This window comes from Oryzias melastigma, linkage group LG14 (genome assembly GCF_002922805.2).
Source record: "Oryzias melastigma strain HK-1 linkage group LG14, ASM292280v2, whole genome shotgun sequence".
Taxonomy (NCBI): domain Eukaryota; kingdom Metazoa; phylum Chordata; class Actinopteri; order Beloniformes; family Adrianichthyidae; genus Oryzias; species Oryzias melastigma.
Genome location: NC_050525.1, coordinates 11,603,049 through 11,625,235, shown reverse-complemented (window position 1 = coordinate 11,625,235; position 22,187 = coordinate 11,603,049). Strand labels below are relative to the sequence as shown.

The following is a 22,187-nucleotide window of genomic DNA, read 5'->3' as shown; positions in this document are numbered from 1 at the left end:
TTTATAAAATAGAGAAAAAAAATATCTGGAGTTAAATTATTCTATAGGTAAATCTATATTTAAACTTAAGCGGATTTTAAAGAACAGAAACAGATGACTCCCCACCCCAAAGACAGGGCTATGGGAGAGCTGATCAGCAGATGCAACTTTCTTCATGGTTTACAGCTGTATACAAACATAATAAAATACCTTTTTAATTCAGGTTATTATTTCACAATATTTTAACTCTGTAGAAAAACATTCAGCTTCTTGAGGTGATTAACAAAAGAAAAGAGTGACTCTAAAGTGGTATCTCCTGCACCAGTTAAAGTGTAGAACATAAATAAACATCTTTGTATCTGGTCAGAGAAACAGACATTCCTGTTTCTGCCGTAGCAGCAAGTAAATAAGGCCACTGCAGTGGAAGGTTCATATTGGTCCACTCGGTCTCACTTCAGTCACCGGCGCCACCTTCGTGTAGGTTCCTTGACTTCTTCGAAAGTTCAGAATGGCTTGAATATGACTTATGACCTACAGAGAGAAAGACGGGTGAAATGTGAGACAGGCGGTCTGTGGGAAAATGCACAGACACGTTAGTATACGGACCAGTTTTTGCTTTGTGATTGTATCCCAACACGAGGCCCGCTCCAGGTTGCTCCTCTTCTCATCGTACTGTTTCCAGATCTCCGCTTTAGTCCTCAACTCTGCCTCTGGCATGAGGGGATACTGCTGCCGCTGTGTGAAAACAGAGGGATAAATTAACAGCTCATTTTTTCTTTTCTCTTTGGTCTCCCTTCCAAACATATTTGACAACTATTTTTAAAAATAAACCCCCATTTTTTGTTTCCTTTGATTCAGATGACTCACCAGACGCAACACGTAGTCCTCTAGAGTGAAGAATCGAATCTTGTGCATAGTTGCAAACAAGTTAACAACATTTGTTTTGTATTTATTGAACAGCTCCTGCAAAAAGAAACATTTTTTTAAAATTAATCAAACCTTCAGAAAATTAAAAACAAAGAAAATAAACTCTTCATACCTCCAGCTGCTCATTCGTCTTTGTTTGCAGAGTGTTCTGTTTCTCAGTGAGCGGTAGGGCGATCGGCTAGGAAAAAGAAAACACATATTTGAACAACCTATTTGAAACTTTATCCTGAAGGGTTGTAATAATGACGATGCAGGATTTAAAAACCTCTTTCTCGGCTTCATACTCAGCCCAGGCATCTTTGCGCTCCGCCTCGGTGAGCTCCTCCTCCTGCTTGTGGTCCAGCAGGGATTCGTGCTCGTGATACGACACAATCTGATCCCTGCAACTTTCTAACAGCTGAGACATCACTAGATCCTAAAATAAAAGAATATATATATCACAATCTGTTATTGATGGGTTTCTTAAGCACTAAAGCAGAAATGTGCATGTCAGATCACCGTGGGAAATAAGGAGACGGGTCTCCTGCTTTTCTTGGAGTTGGGGTCGTCGAGCAGGTCGGGCTCAAATGTGTAGAGTTCAGACAGTTCATTAAGAGTGAAATGTCTCTCAATCTGCTGCTGGTCTACAACTCTGTGGGCCAGAGACTGCTTAGTCACCTGACGATCGTAAATCTTCTCCTCCATGGTACCCTGGAGAGGAAAGTGTCGTTACTGGTCTTTCTTTAAAATTTATACCTGAAAATCTCATTTGTTTGTAATCTAATTTTTGTAGATGTCCTCTAATTGGAAACTTCATTCTTACATTATTAACATATTTCACATCATGTAACAGTGAAAAGGTCAATCTGGCAAATGAGGGAATAGATTAAAAAAGCCCATTTATGTCTCATGTCTTCTTGCATTTTAAGTATTTCTGGTATGCTCACTGATGCTGCTTCAACAATCAGTCATTATTGGAACATTTTTAACACTATAAAGAATCTTTTCTGGACTCCTGATTAATAATCAGATGTTTAGGGTTGTAGAGTATACCTATGAAGTCATCTTCGTCTGAGGTTTAGATTGGTTTACTCAAAGGTCTGCTTTAAAAAGTGGGTGCTACTACTTTTCACATGACATTAAAAGAAAAAGAAAACTCTAATTGAGATTTCTTTAGTAAGAGTAGGATGTAGTGTTCACCTGAGCCAAGAGGCGGTACACAAACACTGGTTTGACCTGGCCCAGGCGGTACACTCTGTAAATGCTCTGGATGTCGTAGGAAGGATTCCAGGAAGCATCAAAGATGACGACTCTGTTAGCCGCCACGAGGTTGATGCCCAGCGATCCGGCCTTTGTTGAAATGAGAAACAGGCGTCCCCTGAAACGACCAACATATAAGTAGAGGTTTAGTTTGAGAAGCGTCAGCAGAAGACTTTCTTGTGAAGGAGTCACGCTCAGTACCTGGCATTGGCAGAGTAGTTAAACTCATCTGCCCATTTCTTCCTTAAGGTAGAATTCATGGTCCCATCAAGGCGATAGTAGTCAACGTTTTTAATCCAGCTGCCCGCTGTCAGAGGAAGAAAGCGCAAAGATCAGATGCTGCCTTCTGAAAGACTTAAGGCCGTTTTTAAATGATGAACATAATGATACCTTTGGAGGACGGGTCTCTGGAACGATGAGAAGCTGCAAGGAACTCTTCAATTAGGGTCAGCGAGACTAAAGACTGGCTGAAAACGAGCCTGAGAGTATGGAAAGAACGTCTGACTTTAGATGAAATCCTGTAGAAAAATGATCTCTTAAAACGAGGGAAGACACGTACACTTTATCATCCAAGTTCTCAGCAATTCTGAGGATCTCAAACAAGATCACCATCTTCCCAGAATGCTCCATGACTTTGGCGTCCTCTTCAGACAGCAGGCTCTTGTACCAGCCTTCCTTTGAGCTGTTGGCTGCTTCCCTGGCTATACAGGACACACAATTGCAAATCCAAAGTAGGATTTATTTAAAACTTACAGTACATTAGTATTAGTCTAGCCGGTAAACTGTAGCACCTTCAGGATCTGCAACCTCTTGGTTCTCCTCATTTAAGATACTTTCGTCTCCTTTGTCCTCAATCATTGAACTGCAGACACATCAAAACACAAATGACATATTTATGCAACAAAACCAACTTTTTGAACTTTTTTATCTAAATTAAAACACGAAAGGCGTACTTATTTTGGGTTGTTTAGAATGTTTCTAATGCAAAAAAAGTGTCTAAAGGATTTTTATTCCATTCTTTCAACAAATACTCTGTAAAGACGTATGCAGGTTTTACTGTAACTGCATCTAAATATCTCATACTTGATGCATTTTGTTATTAGGATTCTTTGAAGAAATAACAGATAATTCAACACATTTTACGAGAAATTAAAAAATTGATTCACCAACTGATGTATTCATTTTTTTTTTCTTTTAAACCTTTGCTGGTAATGTTTTATACAAAAAGCAGAACTTTATCGCTTTTAATTAGTAATACATTTTCATGTTTTTTTCTGTTGTTCAAGCCACCTAGGATGTGAATATCAGGTCAAATCAAGAAGGAGACATTGTAAATTAAACAAATTGAAAGCTGTTTCAAACTCAAAAGTACAAGCTAAAAGGAAATATTGAAAATGAGCAAAAATGTAAATTTAAAACTTAAATTAAAAAAATCTATAAGCTTGAAACTGTTACTAAGTGAAAAATAAGCTGCTGTTTTCTATTTTTTTCAACTTTTTTTTCTTTTTTTTTTCATTTGAATCAATCTTTGCTTTCAGTCTCAGTTGATATTTTTTTGCTTTCAGCATTAACCCTTAATTTTATGTGGGGACATAATTGACATCAGGTGATAGAGTGACATCATTTCCGCTCCAAAACAGCATCTACTGTTGGCGTTGATGTGCAGCTGTCAGGCCACCATTTGAATAATTGACCTATAATATGAACAGAAGTAGTTCAGTCCAGTTTGTGGATCTTTTTGCTGTCCTTAAGCCACTTCAAAACTGATGACGATACGCTTTGAAAGACTCACTCAATGACCGTCATGTTAGGAAATTGAACCATCAGCTAATCTAGATGGTTAGCTACAGTGAATTTCCCATAGTAAAAATTGTTGAATAAAAATTGTTGTAAAACAGCTAAAGCTAGTAACACGGTTGCCATGGTGAAGTAAAGGTTTTAGTTTACACCAGCAGAGGCTTCAAAAAGGATCAGAAAAGCAGCGTTCACCTTTCTGCCGCGATGTTCTCCACATCACTTTGTGGTGCTTGACTCTTCTTTCTAGACGTTCTCTGGGATAAAACAGAAGAAAAAAACAAAGATTAATTGAGCTCTTAGGGAAAAAAATAGTAAAAATGGTGTGTTGTTTGGTTTTGGAACCTTGCTTTCTTTACTCATCTGGATGAGATGAAGGCACCATGGATGAGCCCAAATTCGGCCGAGAACCTGGAAGTCTTTAAACAGGTTTGCTCCAGCTTTTTTCTTTGCATTAAAAGGCCTAGAGTTCTCACCTAAAATAAGAATAATTAAATAATTTTTAATCAGTATGGCATTGATCTGCATGTATGAAGCTTCTTGAGTAACTTAGTGCATCATTTCTGATATGAATATATTTATTTGTTCAATATATTTAATATAAGTGTGATATCTCCTCAACTCTGAGGCTTTTTTTTATTTAAGTATACAAAAACTGTATTGATACAGTATACAAAAACCTCAAATACTTACGGGTAATAAGGTCGAGGTAGTGGCGATAAATCTTACACTGAAGAGGCGAAACTCTCACCGCCAGCACGTACTCATATTTGGGAGGCAGAAACTGCGTCAGCTCCGAGTAATCTTTCCTCTGTGGGAAAAGAAATACAAATGCTGTGAAGAAAACACAACAAAACAAACGGCACATAAACTTTTCTCTTTTTTTTTTGTAGTGTTGCCGTTTACCTGCACACATCCAGCTAACACAGAGTGGAGCACGTGGGCGCGCTTCTTCATGATCCTGACGTCTTTTGGGGTGGAGTCAGCGCACTGCCCGTTCTCTATGGGGTTGATGAATCTGTTCCTGAACTCACTCAGAGAACCAAGAAGATTCTTCTTGATGAAGCTGACCATGCAGTGGTCTATGGAAATGAAAACAAATCATCAGTTTTTATATATATATTTATATATATATATTTATATATATATTTATTCATATATTTATGAGGAAAAACTGGGGTTTTTAGGATGGACATAACTACGTTGGCCAAATCCTTTCTGGTGGTGTGATGATGAGAACTAACATTCAACAAGGTTGTTTTGAAGCGGCGTGCCAGTCAGCACCACCCTTCTTTGGGTTTTGATAGCAGTCATTGCTTTCAAGGTTATGGTGGTTTGATTGCGAAGGACGTGCCCCTCATCACAAATCACAAAGTCTGGACCTGTAAAAAGAAAAAAAAAATGGAAAAAAATGTCAAGATGTGAGAAAAAATGTGTTTGAATGACATTTTATTTTTAATATCTGAACCTGGATTCACTAATAAAGACTTCAGCTCCTTCTTCAATTCTTCAGTGGCGGCTTTGGGGCCGAGAGACAGGACGGTGTACATCTTATATCCCATGATTGCAACACCTCCGTCTCTGTGCCACCGCTGCAGAGCTCTGATACGCTCACTCGGTTGATTTATGGCAGACAATACTGTCACCTGAAATATATATTTTTTTACATTATCGTCACAAAAACTTACTTTGAAGCCAAATACTCATTAGACTTCTCATTCCTCTACATACTTTGACTTTATCCTTTCCCAAGTTCTCCTGCCATTTATTGAACTCAGTGGCCCAGTTGAGGACAGTGTTGAGCGGACACACCACCAAGGCTGTTCGGAAGTTCAGGTTTGGAGAAAGTAGCACCGTGTGAAGGAAGGTTACCACCTAAAACAGAAAAAACTGCACTTTTCAGATCAGAATTCAAAACACAATTGCTGCTTTGAGACTATTTTACAGTTTTTTTCCCCCAAAGAAATAGCAGAGATTGATGCACATCTTCACCTGCAAAGTCTTCCCTAAACCCATGCAGTGAGCCAGGATGCAGCCTGATCCAGGAGTGGAGTTAGCCTTCTTTACAGACTCACAACAGCTGTCCCAAATAAACTGAACACCTGTAACAGAACAAATTTCATCAAGGTTCCTTTACATTTGAACTATTATAGGCATTTATACACTGAAATATTTCCTAAAAATTATATACATAGAAATAAAAAGCATACTTTAAACTTTTGAGAATCCCCAAACTAAAGCTGCTGTTGATACACAATCATACAGCTTAAATGAAAATTGTGTTTTTAACATGTTCAAAAACCCTCTGCGGTGGTTGTATTAATTACTTAGTCAGGTTATACAAAATTAAGTAAAAGAAACAAAACTTCACAAATGGTGATGAACTTTTCAAACGATGGAGTGTTAGAGTCACGATGAAAGAACAATAAATACATAAAAATATGAGAATTAATTCATATATTTTTACCAGAACAAAACTGCAAATTTGTGACTTAAGAAGTTGTAATTTTACATACATTTTCCTATATAAAGTTGTAATTTACTCAAAATAAAGCCGTACATTTTCCTATATAAAGTTGTAATGTTTATCCTCATAACATTTTGACTTTTTTCCTCATAATTCTATTGTTCCTTTTATTGCTATGTCCTCTTGAACTTATAGACGGTCGCTGCAAAATTCTAGCTTTCTCTTTTTCTTTTTTTTTTTTTGTTAAAACGCTTATTCTTTCAGCTTTTTCTTTGTTTGTTTTATCTCTTTGAAAAGTCCTTCTCGACTTTCTAGCTTGCTGCTAATGGAATGTTCCATTTCTGAAGAAGGTCGGGGGGAGGATGAAACACTTTCACATGAGTAGTCTTACATAATTTCAATGATTTTGATTTTTTTGTGGCAGAATGATGAACATGCAAATTATTTTTGACATTTTCATTAAGTATTAATGGCAATTGCCTACCTTAGCCTAATGGTAAGCCAACCCCCAGTTATAGAGGACATACATCTGAAGAAAATGTAAAGCTTAAAAATGTATTTTTTTATATTTCTTGATTGAAATTGATGTGGATTAGGGATGTGCCAAAATATCAATATTTGGTCCCGTGATTGATTCTCAATGGGTTCTCACGAAGTATCAATCTTTTATTTTTGTTGGAAGAGGCTGTAAAACATTATATTTGTCATCCTTTGGTGAGACATTCTTTCTGAGGTAGATAGTGCATTGCATCAATGTGCCCGGCAATTATTGAATTATTTAATTTTTTGTTCTGTTGCTTAAAACAATTTTGCACTAAGTAGTGGTACTGCTGTTCATGTTTACTGTTGTTAACACTGAATTTTACAGATAATTCCAATTCATTTGGTTTCAATGCTTGTCAAAGTCATAGTATTACTGAATTCAGCAAAGTTTCACAAAAGTGTCTATTATTTGTTGCACAAAATAAGACACAAGTTGTTTATTATTATTGTGTTCAAGCTAAAAAATAAATGTGGTTATATTTAAAAAAAATGTGTTGTTTTATATATTGTATGTTATTAGAGACGATTTTCTTTACCAATTATCCGAGTTTTGCGATATCATCGATATCGTGAGCCATGTAACGCGTATCACATCGTATCATGAGGTACCCAGTGATTCCCAGCCCTAGTGTGGATCAGAACCAAACCAAAAAAAAGATGAAAGATTTGTGAAATAGAAAATATGATAGTTGGGCCAAAAGCGCCCTCCTCTAAGTTCTCAGCAAAGGGGAAAGAGGGGCGGGGTTGCTCTGCGACAACAGTCTCGCCCACAACTCGGAGGAAAATTTCTGATGAACTTCTGCCGCTCTGCAGAAATTATTTCCTATAAATCTACACATAATTTTAATTAAAAGACACTTTTTCGACAGATCAAAAGATGATCAGTGTGTTCTTAAACAGAAGGGAGGACTTTTTTGTGAGAGCATATGGACTGACCGTCCACTTGATGAAGCTTCAGTCTTGTAACCAGATTGCTGTGAACTTGAACAAGAGGCTGCTTGGTCTCCTCATCCTGATCCAACACCAGTTTGGTTGCAACAGGGCAAACCACCTGAGACAGCTCATCTTCTATCACAGTAATCTGAAAATCAGGACAAATACGTGGTCAGATATCCTCACCTTACAAATTAAAACCAAGAAATGAGTTTGAGACATGAATTGTTGGGTGTGTAATGTCACTGCGAGCGCTACACAGATCATTTTCCCTCTACCTCTCTCATGTCTTCCATTTGTTGTTCTCTGTCTGCCAAACGCCTGCGTCTCTCCTCCTCCTCCCGGAGAGCTTCCTGCGTCTCAGATCGAAGCTCCTCATCCTCAATGATTTTGCGGATCTCCTTACGTCCTTTGGGAGTACCTTTAGGTTTACTCTCCTCTTTATTTTCCTCTTCTAGATCACTCTACACAAAGCAACAACAAAGCCAGAGAAAATGACCCCGGAGCATCTGTCTGCTTCATTGAGATCAAGACATGCATACAATTTTAAAGAACTTCAACAGATGAAGCATCAACTGCTACCTTTTCCGTGCTGGAGTCAGACAACCAAATGCAGCTCGCTTGCATGTCTTTTAGACTACAAACTCCTTCAATTTCTTCGACTTTTATTCTGGTAAAATAAAGAAGGTAAAAAGATTTTTACAATTTGATTTCTATTTTTAGCCTTTAGCATCACTAAAACAAAAATTCATTTTTATTACAAGCTAAACATAACATAGAAAAAGCATTTCCAACTAGTAGACAAATATGAGATTATACAAGCTTAAAACACTTTTATGTCCTAGTTCCAATCCATTAGGGGCTAGAGTAACAAATATGTCCAACAAACCCAAATTACAGAAAAAAATCTCTATTTCTCCAGATCCCAAAACATCTGGATTTGAATCAAGAAATCGAGTTAAAATGATGATGTACCTATGAGGTTCGTCTTCACCATCCTCTGATAGGCTAAGCTCCTCACTCATGCCCTCATCGTCATGACAACCGTTGCCGTTAGCATCACTTTCAGCTTCAGCTTAACGGGAGGAAAAAGCAAAGCATCCATTAGCGTAGAGCTGGTCATCTCTCATCAGGAACATGACTTTTGTTTTAAATCAAAGATGTGCTTACAGGCTGGATTCTTCTCTGCCCTTCTTTTGCTCTGTTGTTCTACTTCATTGCTTCCTGATGTTCCCTCGTCTAAAGTGAGTTTGAGTTGGAGGAGGTGGTGTCTGGATTTGGGCTTTTCTGGCATGCTGTCAGAGGTTTCTGAGGCCAAATCCTCACCTGTAGCAGACACATCATTTGTCAAGTTCTCTTTTTGCAGACAGAATTGATTTCTTGATTCTGATTTGAAATGTATTCAGGCATTGATCATCTGAAGCTTTGCTGAACTGGAAGACAGGAGGACTAGTACGAAGCTTCACTTACCACTTTCCCGAGTCCCACCATCCTCAATGTCTTCTCTGACCTCCTGGTCAAACAGTGACTGAGACTCCTTCTCCTGCACCTCCTCGTCTGAAGAAATATCACTCGAAGAGTAGTTGGCTTTAATTCTGGCCAACAGCATTTTCTTAGCGATTCTTTTAAAAGTAGACAAAAAAAGCACCTGGAGTTTATTTTTTTGGTTCAACACAAAATATTGTTCATAAAAACAATTTTATTATAAAGGGATTTTTTTTTTTTTTTTTTTTAATCTGGTCTCCAAAGGCGTGTTCTCTGTGCGGCTGATATTGATTAAACTGAGAGGTCAAAACAACTAATTGAGTCACCTTACACGTTTGTTAAGCAACAAACTGAAGTGCCAGTGCGTAGTATAAATACATTAACAACAGGAAATGAAAGAGAAAAAGGAGACAGAGACATTTTTCCAAAAAAGTAAAAATTTATTTTAAAAAGAAAGCAAGTATTATTGACAGAAAAAACAGGAGCAGAGTGGCTCTTTCTCATTGGAAACAGGACGTTTCTCCTAAATGCTTTTTGTTGCTTTATGTAAATAAAGGTACTACCGGTACATGGACTTTCACTTTACTCTAATTAGTAATTTAAGTGCACTCAAAGAACCATTACACACTGCTTTGCATATCAGCTATCAAATTATGTACTGTTTATCAGTACAGCTAATAAAAAAAAAATCAGTTAAGTCTCATACCTTAATATTTTTTTACAATATCACTAGTTCACAAAGACTAAAAGCTATGGTTTACTATTTAATGCTTCGATCAATCAAAGTCTGTACACGTTAGTTACCACCAGAAACTATCTACATTTTTTCAAGAATAAAAAATAAATAACAGTAAAAAAGTTTGGCTCCGGTTCGTTTGTTCGATTCTCAGCTGGATCATGAATTACAGAGGATGTGACCATCGTTTCTACAGACGCTAGCTGGGAAGTTCACTTCTAAAAAAAAAATTACAGAACAACAGCAAGAGCAGCAACAACAGGAGAAATTTGACCTTACAACTGGAAAACAGCCATCAAAAATTACTATTTTATATTTTTTTGTCACTTAAAATCATCCTTTTTGACTCTGAGGCGTCTTTAGTTCAACGCTACAAACAACACATACTGCTGACCATTTATCTGACCACAATAAGACGTAAACACAGACTACAGGGGAGGGGTTGGCTAATAGGTGAAGACGGGAGGCTAACATATCCAACATAAAGCAATTGTTGCCTAACAGCACGGCTTTCTCTGTTGTGCTGTCAGAAAATCCGACCTGGAAAAAACATATGAGAGACAAACATGCATGTCGTTAAAGGCATCCTGTAGATTTAGTTAGCATTTTAGCATTCTGTTTTTCAGTCCGCTATTCAGATTATCAATGCTGCATTTTGTAATTTAGATTAAAAGAGATTTTTTTTATTGACCATTTACTTTATAGCATGGAATTTTAACTTTCCTTGTTTATATAAAAGGTCATAATTTAAATGGTCAGCAGTATTAAATAATCTGTACATGACATAGATAAGCAATTTAATACAAAAGTCATAAAGAAACAGGAAAGATAATTTATTTGTTGCATTGATCAACTTGTAAGAAGAATAATTCTGTTAAATTCAAATGCCAGTCGGAGGTTTCTGGAGTATAAGTCTAAACTAAAACAGAGATTGGCTTTGAGTAGCAGAACTCTATTTGTGCTAAAGGCACTGGGATGTTAAATGTTTCCATGCGTAAACGAAAAGCTGCATTTAAATGACAAGCAGCATGCATGGCGAGATGCTCAAGTAATGCAGCCTTCAAATGACGTGAGAAAAACCAGAGAGGACGACAACCAAAAGAGAAACAGAGGTAAGGTGACAGAATGACAGCACAAAGAGCAAACTACACACCAAAGCATAAACTACCAAACATTCTTGGATGAAAAAGACTAACTTTGAATAAAATACTTTTTTTAAATAACAATTTTATTAGTTTTGCATAAATAAATACTTTCTAGCATTAGATATAAACTTTCTTAAGAATATTTCCTGGATGTTACTATAATAATATTTATGTGAGAGTTAACAGAGACATATTTTAATCTGGAGGTAAAACCTAAATAGTCGATTAACTGGAAAAACTTAAAATAACTCTTTCTTGAGATTTCATTTGAGTAATTGAAGAAAATAAAGAATACAAGACTTGTATAAATGTAGCATTCTAGACTGGAAAATTCAGCAAAACTATTAACTGATTTAAAAAAAATAACGAAACATACCAAGCAGAGGGCGCTGTAAGATCAAACTTTCATGTTTAGAATTTTTATCGGCAACCGGTAGCTACTATTGCCTTCAGTTTAAATAGTATTTGTATTGAGGCAAAAACTATTTAAAGAGTAACATGCTGTCTCAAAATTATCTTACTACTCACAATTTAGTGCAATATATAGTGCTCTCACCAATTTGTAACTATGTCCAAATCTACAATTCCAAAACCTAGACTCATTAAAATTTAGTAGAAGTCTGTGAATAGCTAGTGAGCATCGATGCTCACTATACTAGCAAATATAGACCAGAATGCATTGAATGATTTGGAGAAAAAAAGTGTATTTACATTAATTTTTTCATAAGTTATCCAAGTTTTTATCATCATAAATATTCTTTACAAAATTTTCATTTTTATTATGTCTTTACTTCAGCAAATGGGTAACGTCATATTCAAGGTTTAAAAAAACAAAATAAAACAATGAGCATGGTGTCTGAACGGCATTATAATCCAGGGCACTGAGTCCCCCTCTGATGAAAACCATGTTTTTTGAGTTTTTAACATTAATGTGTGGCATTTTTCTTATGAAAGAGGGCAATTAGGGAGTAGTGAGGAAATTCGGACACAGCCATGACACTAAGGAATGTCCAAGATTCCACTGGGAGTTTTTCCAAAACCCCATCAACAAACAGCAAGAGCCACTAGATCTTTTACACCTATGTTACGTACCAACTTATTAATTTTTTTCAAATTAACACTAGTGTATTTAGGGAATGCATTCCAACTTAGAAAAATTATGCAATACTTACATAATTTTTTTTACAAAAAATAAAAAAGAGAAATCAAGCCCCAAAAGAAGATCAGAACAAAGGAAAAAATTAGGACAAAATGCAGAAACCCCCTTCCTTCTTCTATTAAATTAATAGTGAATTTCAGACAGTTGCTCCTAATAAGTGTAAACATTTATAAGAGCACGGTTTTGGAGATTTCCAGGTCACAAGTTAATTTGGATCTATTTCAATTGTCAATTTATTATTAAACAAAAATCTCTAATTCTTAAAAAAAAATTCTTTACAGTTTGGAATCTAATATACCACAAAGAGAAGAAATTCTTAGCCAGTTGAAATCCCTTTTAAACACCTGCCAAATGATGCAGACAACATCTAAAGTTATTTATTAAAGAAGATCATTTGAAAAATAAAAACAAAGCAAAACCACATCAAAGACTAGGAAGTTTCACCAAGACAGAAAAGATCATTCAAGTAGAAAAGCAATATGTAGGAATTTTTAGATCTCTCCTTTAGCTGACAATTTATTAAATGAAAATTCTAAAAACCTGCCCCCCTTCATCCACACATTAGTCAATCTTAAAACGAATGGCTGACTGGTTGCTTCGTGAAGGCACTTACACAGACGATGCTCTAAGAAGTTTATATTTCTGTTTCGATCATTGACTGTCTCTGAGATCTAGACGGTCACCAATAGAAAATGGTTTACTTTTTGCTCCAACCAAAAAAAGTCATTTCAGTTGCCATTTTTACGTGGTAAGGATCTGATCAAGGACATTTTGCACATGTAAGCGCAGCTATTGTTTCTATGGCAACCACTCTTGCCAATGAGATTGTCACAATTTTTAAAGCAGGCTACATGAAATCTGTCATTCAACGTGAGACCACATGTTTTTATTGAGGCATCTGATTGGCCAGCTTATAACATGAATAAATTGCAAGAAAGAAAACAATTTCATGAAATGAAATTAAGATTAGTAAGAACGTGTTAAATAAAGACAGTAGAGCAAAAATGGTTATTCTGACAAGTAGAGTGACGTGAATGGGATTTCGGCTTCTTGGAACCAAGGGTACTTCCTGTTTGGAGCGCAATGGAGGAGGGGTCACTCCGTCCAGTTATCGTGTACAGTCAATGGTTTTTATTAACAATACTTGTTTGTTAAAATTAGAATCTTTTATCAGATGATGGAGTGTATTCAGCCATTGGGAAAGAGAAGTGGTCTTTTAGGTTTCTGTTTTGTTTTTTTCCCAACATGACCTGAAAACTGCTGAAGCAAAAGGATCAATGAGGAACTATTGTATCTATTGTATATAGCATCATACTAATAAAATATATTCTTCAACATATAAATAAATAGGATTTTTTTGTTACTTTCACGATATTTTCTATTTTATCTAATAAAAATGGTTAAAACATGAGTTCTGGTTGGTTGTCTGGTGTTTTTGTAGAAGACAAAGACAAATCATTGTTAACTAATATGTTTTTACTTGAAGAAAGAGGGGAGGGAGTCTCATAAGTAATGACAGTTGTTTGTGTCAAATGAGTCTAGTTCCGTTAAAAGAATAAACATAGAATAATATCCAGTTATAGGCAAATTTCTTTAATGCTTTGATTTAATAATCTTCATTTTAAGTTCAGGTGATGTAGTTTGGTTCATTTATGCTTTTATTTACAATTACTAATTTTAGATGGCAGAAACATGCCTCCAAATTAGCACAGTACATTTCAACATATAATGAACAAAACTCATTCATTAAGCTGAATGAGACTGACAGAGCAATCACTACCACTGACACAGCAGACAGAGTCAACATTTGAATCCACTGAGAGAAAACTCAATACATTTGGACAGAGTCACAACGTTACACACTGAAAGAACAGACAAATGTACACCAGTGCTCCCAACAGCGGTGTTTTCAGGGACCTGTGTTCTGTTTCTTCTACAGATTATATTCCAAATGTTTGATTTTGTCTTTTGGGACAGCAAATGAGCAAATAGAGAGAAATCTCCAAATTTACAGTTACAGGATTTCTCCTTTAGAGCAGAAAAAGAAAAAAGCCTGAACTAATACTGTACTAGTAATGTGTGTAGTTTTCCAAAAAATACACTGTAAAGACCACAGACAGGATAAAAGGGAACAAATTAAAGTAAATACTGAAGCAAAAATAAACACTGCAACTGTTTTTATAAAGGCAAATAGTTTGCCGTCTTGTCAACCACAGGCATGACAAGCATTAAAGTTCTTAAAGTTAACATAACTACAATATTGTCATCTTTTCCTTCATTTGACAAAACTTTAATAACTAAAAAACGGTGTGAAATGAAGGCTAAATGGTTTTGAAGTGCAAACAAAACAACACACCAATGAGCCACAACAGAAAGACAACTGGTACTGCACTCGCTATGATCTAAAAAAACATTTTTGATTCTGAACACTTACTTAGCTTTCACCCTCCATTTGTCAATAGTATTCCAGTGGTCATATCATGGCTCATCAGAGTATGTTTTAAAAGAAAGCATCCCTTCAAACAAACTTATTCTTTTGCAAATAAAACAGGCAAAGTATTTTTGAGCTATCAACTCTTATGAAGAGCTTCCGTTCTGCAATAGCCCCGAATACAGAATAAAAAATGTAAAATAAGAAATACTATTTCTAATAATAGAAGTCTGTAAAACCATAACGATGGATTGATGGAGTAGACATACAGATGAGTCTAGTATTCTACTTATAGATCAATTCCCAACACTGTGGAGTGGAAGTCTAGAATGTGTATTTGATGGTTGGGGCCCGACAGCTACGTTTAGGTCTTGTCTGAATTGACTGGAGCTGAGTTCTAGTCACATGGGGGTTAACGGGTTTTGCAAACAGTTCAGGATTAGATTTTGCATTCTTCCCTTTATACCTATGGTGTTTTATGCACTTTACGTCCGTTCTTTTGGAACCGTACCTATTTTCTAGATCGTCGTCGTCGTCATCTCCTGCTGCCCATGAGGGCCCGGACTGTTCGTCATCTCCTACAAAGCAGACAGGAAAAGGTTGCAGTTTGTGTTGCTTCACAAAATGTTTTTGCTTTGACTATGTTTTCAAATTCTAACTGGAAGACAGATTCTAGGTCTATTATTTAAAAAAAATGTAAAAAACAGAAAATTATCTCTGTGCAAGCAGAAAACAGATGATTTTTAAGAATAATTTGCCAAAAAATGTGCAGCATCAGACTTTCTTTTCATGACGCAAAATTCCTTTGTGCTAAAATCAAATAACTTTTATGCCTCAGAACATTCAATGATAAGTTTTCATAAGAGACATTTTGACCATTGAAATGACTTCTATTTATCTATGTCATTCACATATCATTCACACTCTTAGACCAACTCTGATCATCTTCTGATCTATTCTAAAAGCATTCCAAGTGGTCTTTTTATTAACATTATGCCATTGTTTAGCCAAAATCAAAAAACTTCTAGGACATAGTTTCTGCAAAACCAGTAGTTCACTAGAAAAGCCTTATTAGTTCTTGCCGGTATTGTTGATATGGATCAACCCCAGTTATGGAGAGCTAAAAGCAGGGAGCTTGCAGCCCGTTTTCTACATCACAAATGCACACTTTTTCTAATTGCATTTTATTCTCTGTTCCTCATTTTCAAGAAATATTCAAATATGCAATTTTGAGATTCATTTTCCTAATACATGTCCTTCATCATCAGAAAAAAAATGGCACAAGAGCATGTCAAAAACACCCAAAACTCGAATTTCATCAGATTTGTGTTTTTAACATGTTCTTGTAGCCTTTTTCTTATGATGAAGAACATATAAAAAATAATTTGAGATTAAAACTACATTTCCAAGTATTTCTTAGTTCAAATCGTGATGGATTAGAAGCAGATGAAAACCTGGCAACCAAAACAGGCAAGTCAATGCCTACATGCATCCACTTGCGGACAAATAGATTCATGTACACCTTAATTTTCTTCGTCGGATCTGACACCTGGCTTGAAACTGTACGGTAGCTCTGATAATGCTCTCAGTTTTTGTTGCACCACTAATATTAGCTTGGGGTTGTGAGGGGCTTAAAGCTCATGAGAGAGAGTGCAAACTAAGGAATGATGGGATATCAGTCCCGCTCACAAGTCAGAGGTGAACATCTGATGAACTCCTCCCACTCTGCAGAAATAATGTCTTTAAAAAATGACACTTTCTTTTTTTTTTTTTTTTGCTAGATCTGAGAACAATTTTACAAAAGATCAAAATACAGTTGAAGTGGGACTTTAAACCATTTTCTAATCCTACTTTTAAATGACATCTCAGCTAAAATGGTTTATTATGAGTGTTTTTCTATTTAGTACTTCTTTCTTGATGAAAGAATTTGACAAAAAGCTTTATAAATAACAATTTCATCACATAAAAATGTACAAAAACTAGAGTAGTAACACAATATAATACTTTATATGGTAAAACTGAAAGCCTGTTTCAGTATCTGACTAACCTGATGACTGCTGGAATGCTGCTACATCAAGGGGCATCACACCTTCTGTGATTGGCTTCATCTTCTGATCACTGACATCACTGCCCGAATCATCGTCTTCACTTGACGAGGAGGATGAGGAGGAGGAGGAGGAGGAGGATGAAGAATCAGTAGCTTCCCGGTAAGATTTTCTTTTACTCTCTTCAACTTGCAGTCTTCTCTGCTTTCTAGCCATTCCTTTCTTTTCTTTGCCGAGGTGTGAAGTTCCTATTGACCTCACTGCACTTAAGTGTTGTATTTGGTTCTGCGAGTCGTCATCGCTAGAGGAGTCCATCTGGCTGTCTTGTTGGGCTTTGGCAACCATGGTGCTCGATTCAGACTCAGATGACTGGTCAGGCTTTTTGCGCTTTCGCCGCATCTTCTCTGGTGACATTGGGCTGTTCTTAGTGAGCCAAAACAAACATTTCTTTGCCACCTTGTTTGGAGACGCCTGATTTCCATCTTCCTCACTCTGGGGTTCGTCCGAGCTTTGGATCATGGCTACTCGCTCGAGTAGAGCGGCAGGAACTTCGTCTGAGTCCGAGTCGTCCTCTGCTCTGCTCAAACTTTGCTCCTTGATGTTTGTGGCTGGTGTGGCGTCTGGGATCTCGCCAGGGTCTGAATCACTGTCGCTGTCTCCTGCTGAAAAAGAGGTTTTGGCTTTGACATCACTCGGTCGGCGTAGAGGAGTCGTCTTGACACGAGGGGAACGCCTGTTACCTTTTTCTTCCTCTAATAAGTGAGGTTCACTAGAGTTCGCTTCAACTTTACCATCTTCATCAGACGCTTTTTCTTCTTCTGCTACATTCTTCTCCATTTCAAATTCCTCCTCCTCTCCCTTTGGAGCTTCAGGTGATGGCGGCTGCTCCATTGCAACAGGCGTAAGTTTGACGACCAGCTTTTTAGTGATGTCAACAGGACTTTCCTGGTTGGGATTGAGGCCCATGACTCCTGCGCTCACTCTTGCTTCATGAGTTTCTTGATCGAAGTGGTCGTGTATGATTCTTCCGTCCATGAACCCGTTGCGGTCAGAATCTTTATCTTCAAAATGTTCAGCTGCCATTTTCTGCAAGTCGCTCAAGCACCTTTCATCAGAAGTGTTCAGCTCCATGTCGGATTCGGCCTCTAAAGCATCAAAATCACTGCTGAAGACCCTCTCCCAGCTGATAGATAGATCCAAGTCACTGAATTCTTCCTTAAGACTACCCTCCAGTGCCGCCAGAGATTTTTTTAGGCCTTTAACAACAGCTAAAAACGAGTTAAAATACAGCACGCGAACACTGGGAGTTTGCTGTTTTTTTGTCACACTGTGAATGAAATTGACAAACATTTGATTTAAGGCATTTGTTGACTCCACTAAATGCTTGGCCTTCTTGGTAACTTCTTTAGACACTTGCAAAGCGTTGTAGTTAAAGACAACGCTCCCATCCATTCCACTGTGGTCCCATTTATCCAGACAAATGTTCTGTGGCAAGAGCCCAGATTTGTCTGGCTCCACTCGATTTCTCCTTCGCTGCTGACTCCACACGCCCTCCATGTTCTCAAGGACATGGTTGCAGGCTGCCACCAGGTCAAAAAGAGGTTCTGGGCTGCAGACGTAGCAGTACCATTTGCTCTCTAATATGCCAGACAGTTCCTTTCGTCCCAGATTCCGTAGAATACATTTCTTGCAAAAAGCATTACTGCAAAAGTCACAACAGATTAAGTTGCCGCCTTCAGCACACCACCTGCATAAAGAAACAGTAACAGCCCTTAATGGATAGGAGTTCACAAAAAAAAGGCATACATTAAAATATTGTAAATATTAACAAAAATAAATCCTACCTGCACTGCTCATCCATTCCATCTCCATCCTTGCTGATTTCATCACTTGAGTAATATTTGTAGCAAGCCTAACAATATAAACCAATTGTTAGCTTGGGCAAACATGATGCAAATGATAATATAGCAATAACACTTTTAAGGCAAATACTTGTTGCATTTTCTCAACGGTGGTGATATTTCAAACTTGAAATAAATTGATTGCGATTTTAAAGGAGTCAAGAGTATATTATAAAATTTACTAACCAGTTTGGATCGTCAAAACCATCGTGACATTTCAAAAATACTATTATTGTATTATAATAGTATTAATACTCAGCACAAGCCCTTTAAGGCTTTCCCACCTTAAATAAATAATTACACAAATAAAAATCACAGCCCTAAAGTGTTTTTTTTTTTTTTAGCTGTTTGCTCAGGGAGAGCTCTAGTTAGTTTTATACACCTTAGAAGTGTTTTATGGATAAATTTGTACAAAGAAAATCATTCAAGTGTTTGTGACCAAACTAACAATAAAACAAAAGTATGTCCAAATGCTTTTATTTATTTATTTATTTTTTTTGCTTCTTTTATGTTTAAAGTCTCACTGTGCTTCATCTGTTGAACTCTTTTCAAAGCGTTCCCAGAGTTCTTTTAACTATGATTATGACATTTTTAGCAAAAATCAAAAACCTATGTCAATTTCTAGGACATAGCTTTTACAGAGCAGCAGCAATTAGAAATGTGAGTATGATTTAAGAGGGGTGCTGTTGGCGTACAGAAACCCCCTCCTCTCTTCACGTCATCCGTAATTGAGGTATCTATTTACAAGCTGCTCCTCTAGCTTACAACCCCAACCTAACATTTCCGGTTCAATAAAATGTTAAAAACTCCAGACACACAATTTTCATCAAAGTGGGTCTTTAAACGAATCAGAAAGATTAATATATGCCATTAGTAAATAAACACAAAAACGTCTCTGTTACTTTTTGCTTTGTTTTTTAAAACTTAAACTCACCTTGCAAATAAGTACTTTCAGAACTGGATGTCGATACAAGGAGTCTCTCTGGAAGTGGTTAACTTGACGACCACAAGCAGTACAAGTCACAATTCCAACATGTTCACCTCCTGAGAAACGACAACTCCGTCATTACCGGCAACAGCATTTGCAATGATTTCTAATAAGATGCAGATGAACAGGATTATTCGTCAAAGAAAGAACCATAAAATAAGTAGTCAATTATTAATTTTAAACATAAATATAATACAAATATCTGCTTTCAGTATACAATATTCTGGGTGTTTGTTATAGATTTGGTTTCAGCTAGAAACAATTTAAAACTGTCTTTTTTTTTTCTTTCTGCTAGATGAATGTAACACTAAATAAAGAATCTCTCCCCTGCATAATCATGAACGCACATTGAGTTAAGGCAGCAACTTACCTCCACGTTTCCTTGAAAACTCTTTCCGTAGCACGTTGGGTTTTCGGCTTCGAAATTCTGGACCCCTGAACTCGTCTCTTCCATTGTCCACAGGTTCGGGTCTGACAAAAGCTGTACCTGTGAAAACAAAATGTATGCAATCCAAAAATCATGGTGGAAATTTTCAAGTGTTATTCTAACCTCAGTCTTGAAACAGATTGAACAAACTTGTGTATTTTGCTAAAATTAAAAAGAAATTATGAAACACATGAAACATAAATGAGCCAATCAAAAAACATTTTAATTTTTTAAAGAAAAAAAAGAATACAATTTTCATCTGAGATGTTTCTAGAGATAAATTACAACCAAATTACTAAATCTCAAGACAAAATCATGAAATATCATCAGATTTGTTCCAATCTTACCTTTAGGCAATTGAGTCACATCAAGACGGCCATTTGTGTTCTCGGTCGAATTCACTGCATCGCTTTCATTTGAGTCTCCAGACTCATCCAGTCCAGAGTGTTTTATGACAACTGAGGGTTTTCTGAAATATTTGAATAAGTACAGCAGTGAAACATGAGGCAGATGGCAATTCACATTTTTGACAACAAACCATTTGCAGCAAATATAACTTAATATTTAAAATAAAAATAAAAAAAATAAGCTCACCTCCTTGAGTATCTGTTGTCTAGGCTGGTCTGTAAAATATAACAGTAAACTGCTTAGTTTCGAATGTCAACAAAGACTAGTACATTTAAGTAATATGTATCACATTTTTTACTTACCTCTGCGCCGTGACCAGTAGAGTTTCCTGCTGAAAAGCCTGCATGTGTCTGACCTGTGAATAGGAGATGTGTTAAACATTTAGAGAAAAAAAACTTTTGTTTTTAAAATCCACCAGATTTGAATAAAGTTAATTTACCAGATACATCTGGTGATTGAACTCCAGTGCCGTCTTCAACGCTGGAATGTGCCAAGTATTCATGAAGCTTGTTGACCAGTAAATTCAGTTTGCTGGAAGAGCTACGATCAAGAAAAAAAAATACATTTTCTTAGAACACTAAATAGTTTGTGTTTCCTTTTTTTCAGGACAGTAGTATGCAGCTTTCACAGACCAATAGTGCAAGTTCAATATGGGTTCAGTTTAACGTTTGAATGAAATTAGAATTTGTGCATTGTGATAAAGTAAAATTGACGAGATTGTCCCATTCTATTTCAGAGGTGTTATCAGGTAAAAACAGTAGTTTTTTTAAGTCTCGGTATTCCTTACATTTTTAGCTACTTTAAAATCGAGGCAAAACACGCTCAAGGTAGAGACATACATTATTTTGGCTACAATTTACAAGCACAGCTTAATTTTGTCAGACGTCACTCATATATAGCTGATGACACATATGAAAAGTGCAAAACCTTTTCATGAACACTGTAGGTCAGCAGTTAAGAAGGACATTTCAAAAAGGAAATTTAATAAAAGTGTCTTAGTACAGAATAATGACACATTTCAGTTTAATGCAATAAAAAAAAACAAAATTAAAAATTTTAATGAAAAAAATAAAATTCAGTCTCATTGTTCTTTGGATGGATCTTATACTCAGAACTATAGGTTATTATCCGCCGTATCAGCGCAACTTCAAAAGACAAACGTTAGCTCGTTCCGTTAGCTAAGCTAGCTCTCTGTTGTGTACCACGACGGCGTTTCAAACTGCAAATTTTACCTGAACGCCGACATGTCAAAACGCGGGCGCTCCACCGAAACTGTGGAGCTTTTTACGCTGTCATAGTGGATGAAAAGGGAAGACGGGTACAATTTCGCGTATCGTGGAAAGAAATAAAATTCCAACAATCGAATGGCTGCTTTGCTCTATGTTATGTTTTTCACGCGCTTGAAAAACGCTATTAAACAAAGAGGACTACCGCCACCTGTTGTTTCGGAGGGCACTCTACAATTCTTTATCAGATGAAACCTCTGTAAATTATATTTATAACAAAGCAAAAAAAGGTTTGAAAAAGGAAACAAGGATGAATTCTATTGCCTTTAAATTAGTTTTAATAGAAAGAAAATG

At 36.5% G+C, this 22,187-nt stretch overlaps 1 protein-coding gene and 1 long non-coding RNA gene across 2 annotated transcripts; one reads left to right on the top strand and one right to left on the bottom strand.

The window, feature by feature from the left end:
• Positions 1-170: 170 nt before the first annotated feature.
• On the bottom strand, positions 171-22,068 carry LOC112140023 (transcriptional regulator ATRX). The gene is made up of 35 exons (XM_024262926.2): positions 21,840-22,068; positions 21,047-21,147; positions 20,910-20,962; positions 20,794-20,822; positions 20,547-20,668; positions 20,143-20,259; positions 19,719-19,828; positions 18,728-18,795; positions 16,886-18,630; positions 15,350-15,416; positions 9,353-9,504; positions 9,053-9,208; positions 8,858-8,957; positions 8,465-8,552; positions 8,161-8,346; positions 7,886-8,030; positions 5,932-6,041; positions 5,671-5,814; positions 5,408-5,585; positions 5,184-5,321; positions 4,846-5,021; positions 4,633-4,750; positions 4,285-4,415; positions 4,135-4,196; positions 2,937-3,007; positions 2,705-2,846; positions 2,536-2,624; positions 2,347-2,452; positions 2,086-2,263; positions 1,405-1,596; positions 1,172-1,321; positions 1,019-1,084; positions 847-942; positions 586-714; positions 171-510 (listed from the first exon to the last, which is right to left on the bottom strand). The coding sequence occupies exons 1-35, from the start codon at positions 21,851-21,853 to the stop codon at positions 409-411; spliced, it is 5,631 nt and encodes a 1,876-aa protein (XP_024118694.1). The 5' UTR covers positions 21,854-22,068; the 3' UTR covers positions 171-408.
• On the top strand, positions 4,192-5,444 carry LOC118599577. Its single transcript, XR_004948984.1, has 2 exons — positions 4,192-4,368; positions 4,833-5,444. It is a non-coding gene; the product is annotated as an uncharacterized LOC118599577 (long non-coding RNA).
• Positions 22,069-22,187: the final 119 nt, after the last annotated feature.

Excerpts from the sequence above, each read along its gene's own strand:
- LOC112140023 (XM_024262926.2), bottom strand. Across the intron at positions 9,209-9,352 it reads TGGTGGGACTCGGGAAAGTG|GTGAGGATTTGGCCTCAGAA; the intron begins GTAAGTGAAGCT and ends TGTCTGCTACAG. Across the intron at positions 6,042-7,885 it reads GAAGCTTCATCAAGTGGACG|GTGTTCAGTTTATTTGGGAC; the intron begins GTCAGTCCATAT and ends GTTCTGTTACAG.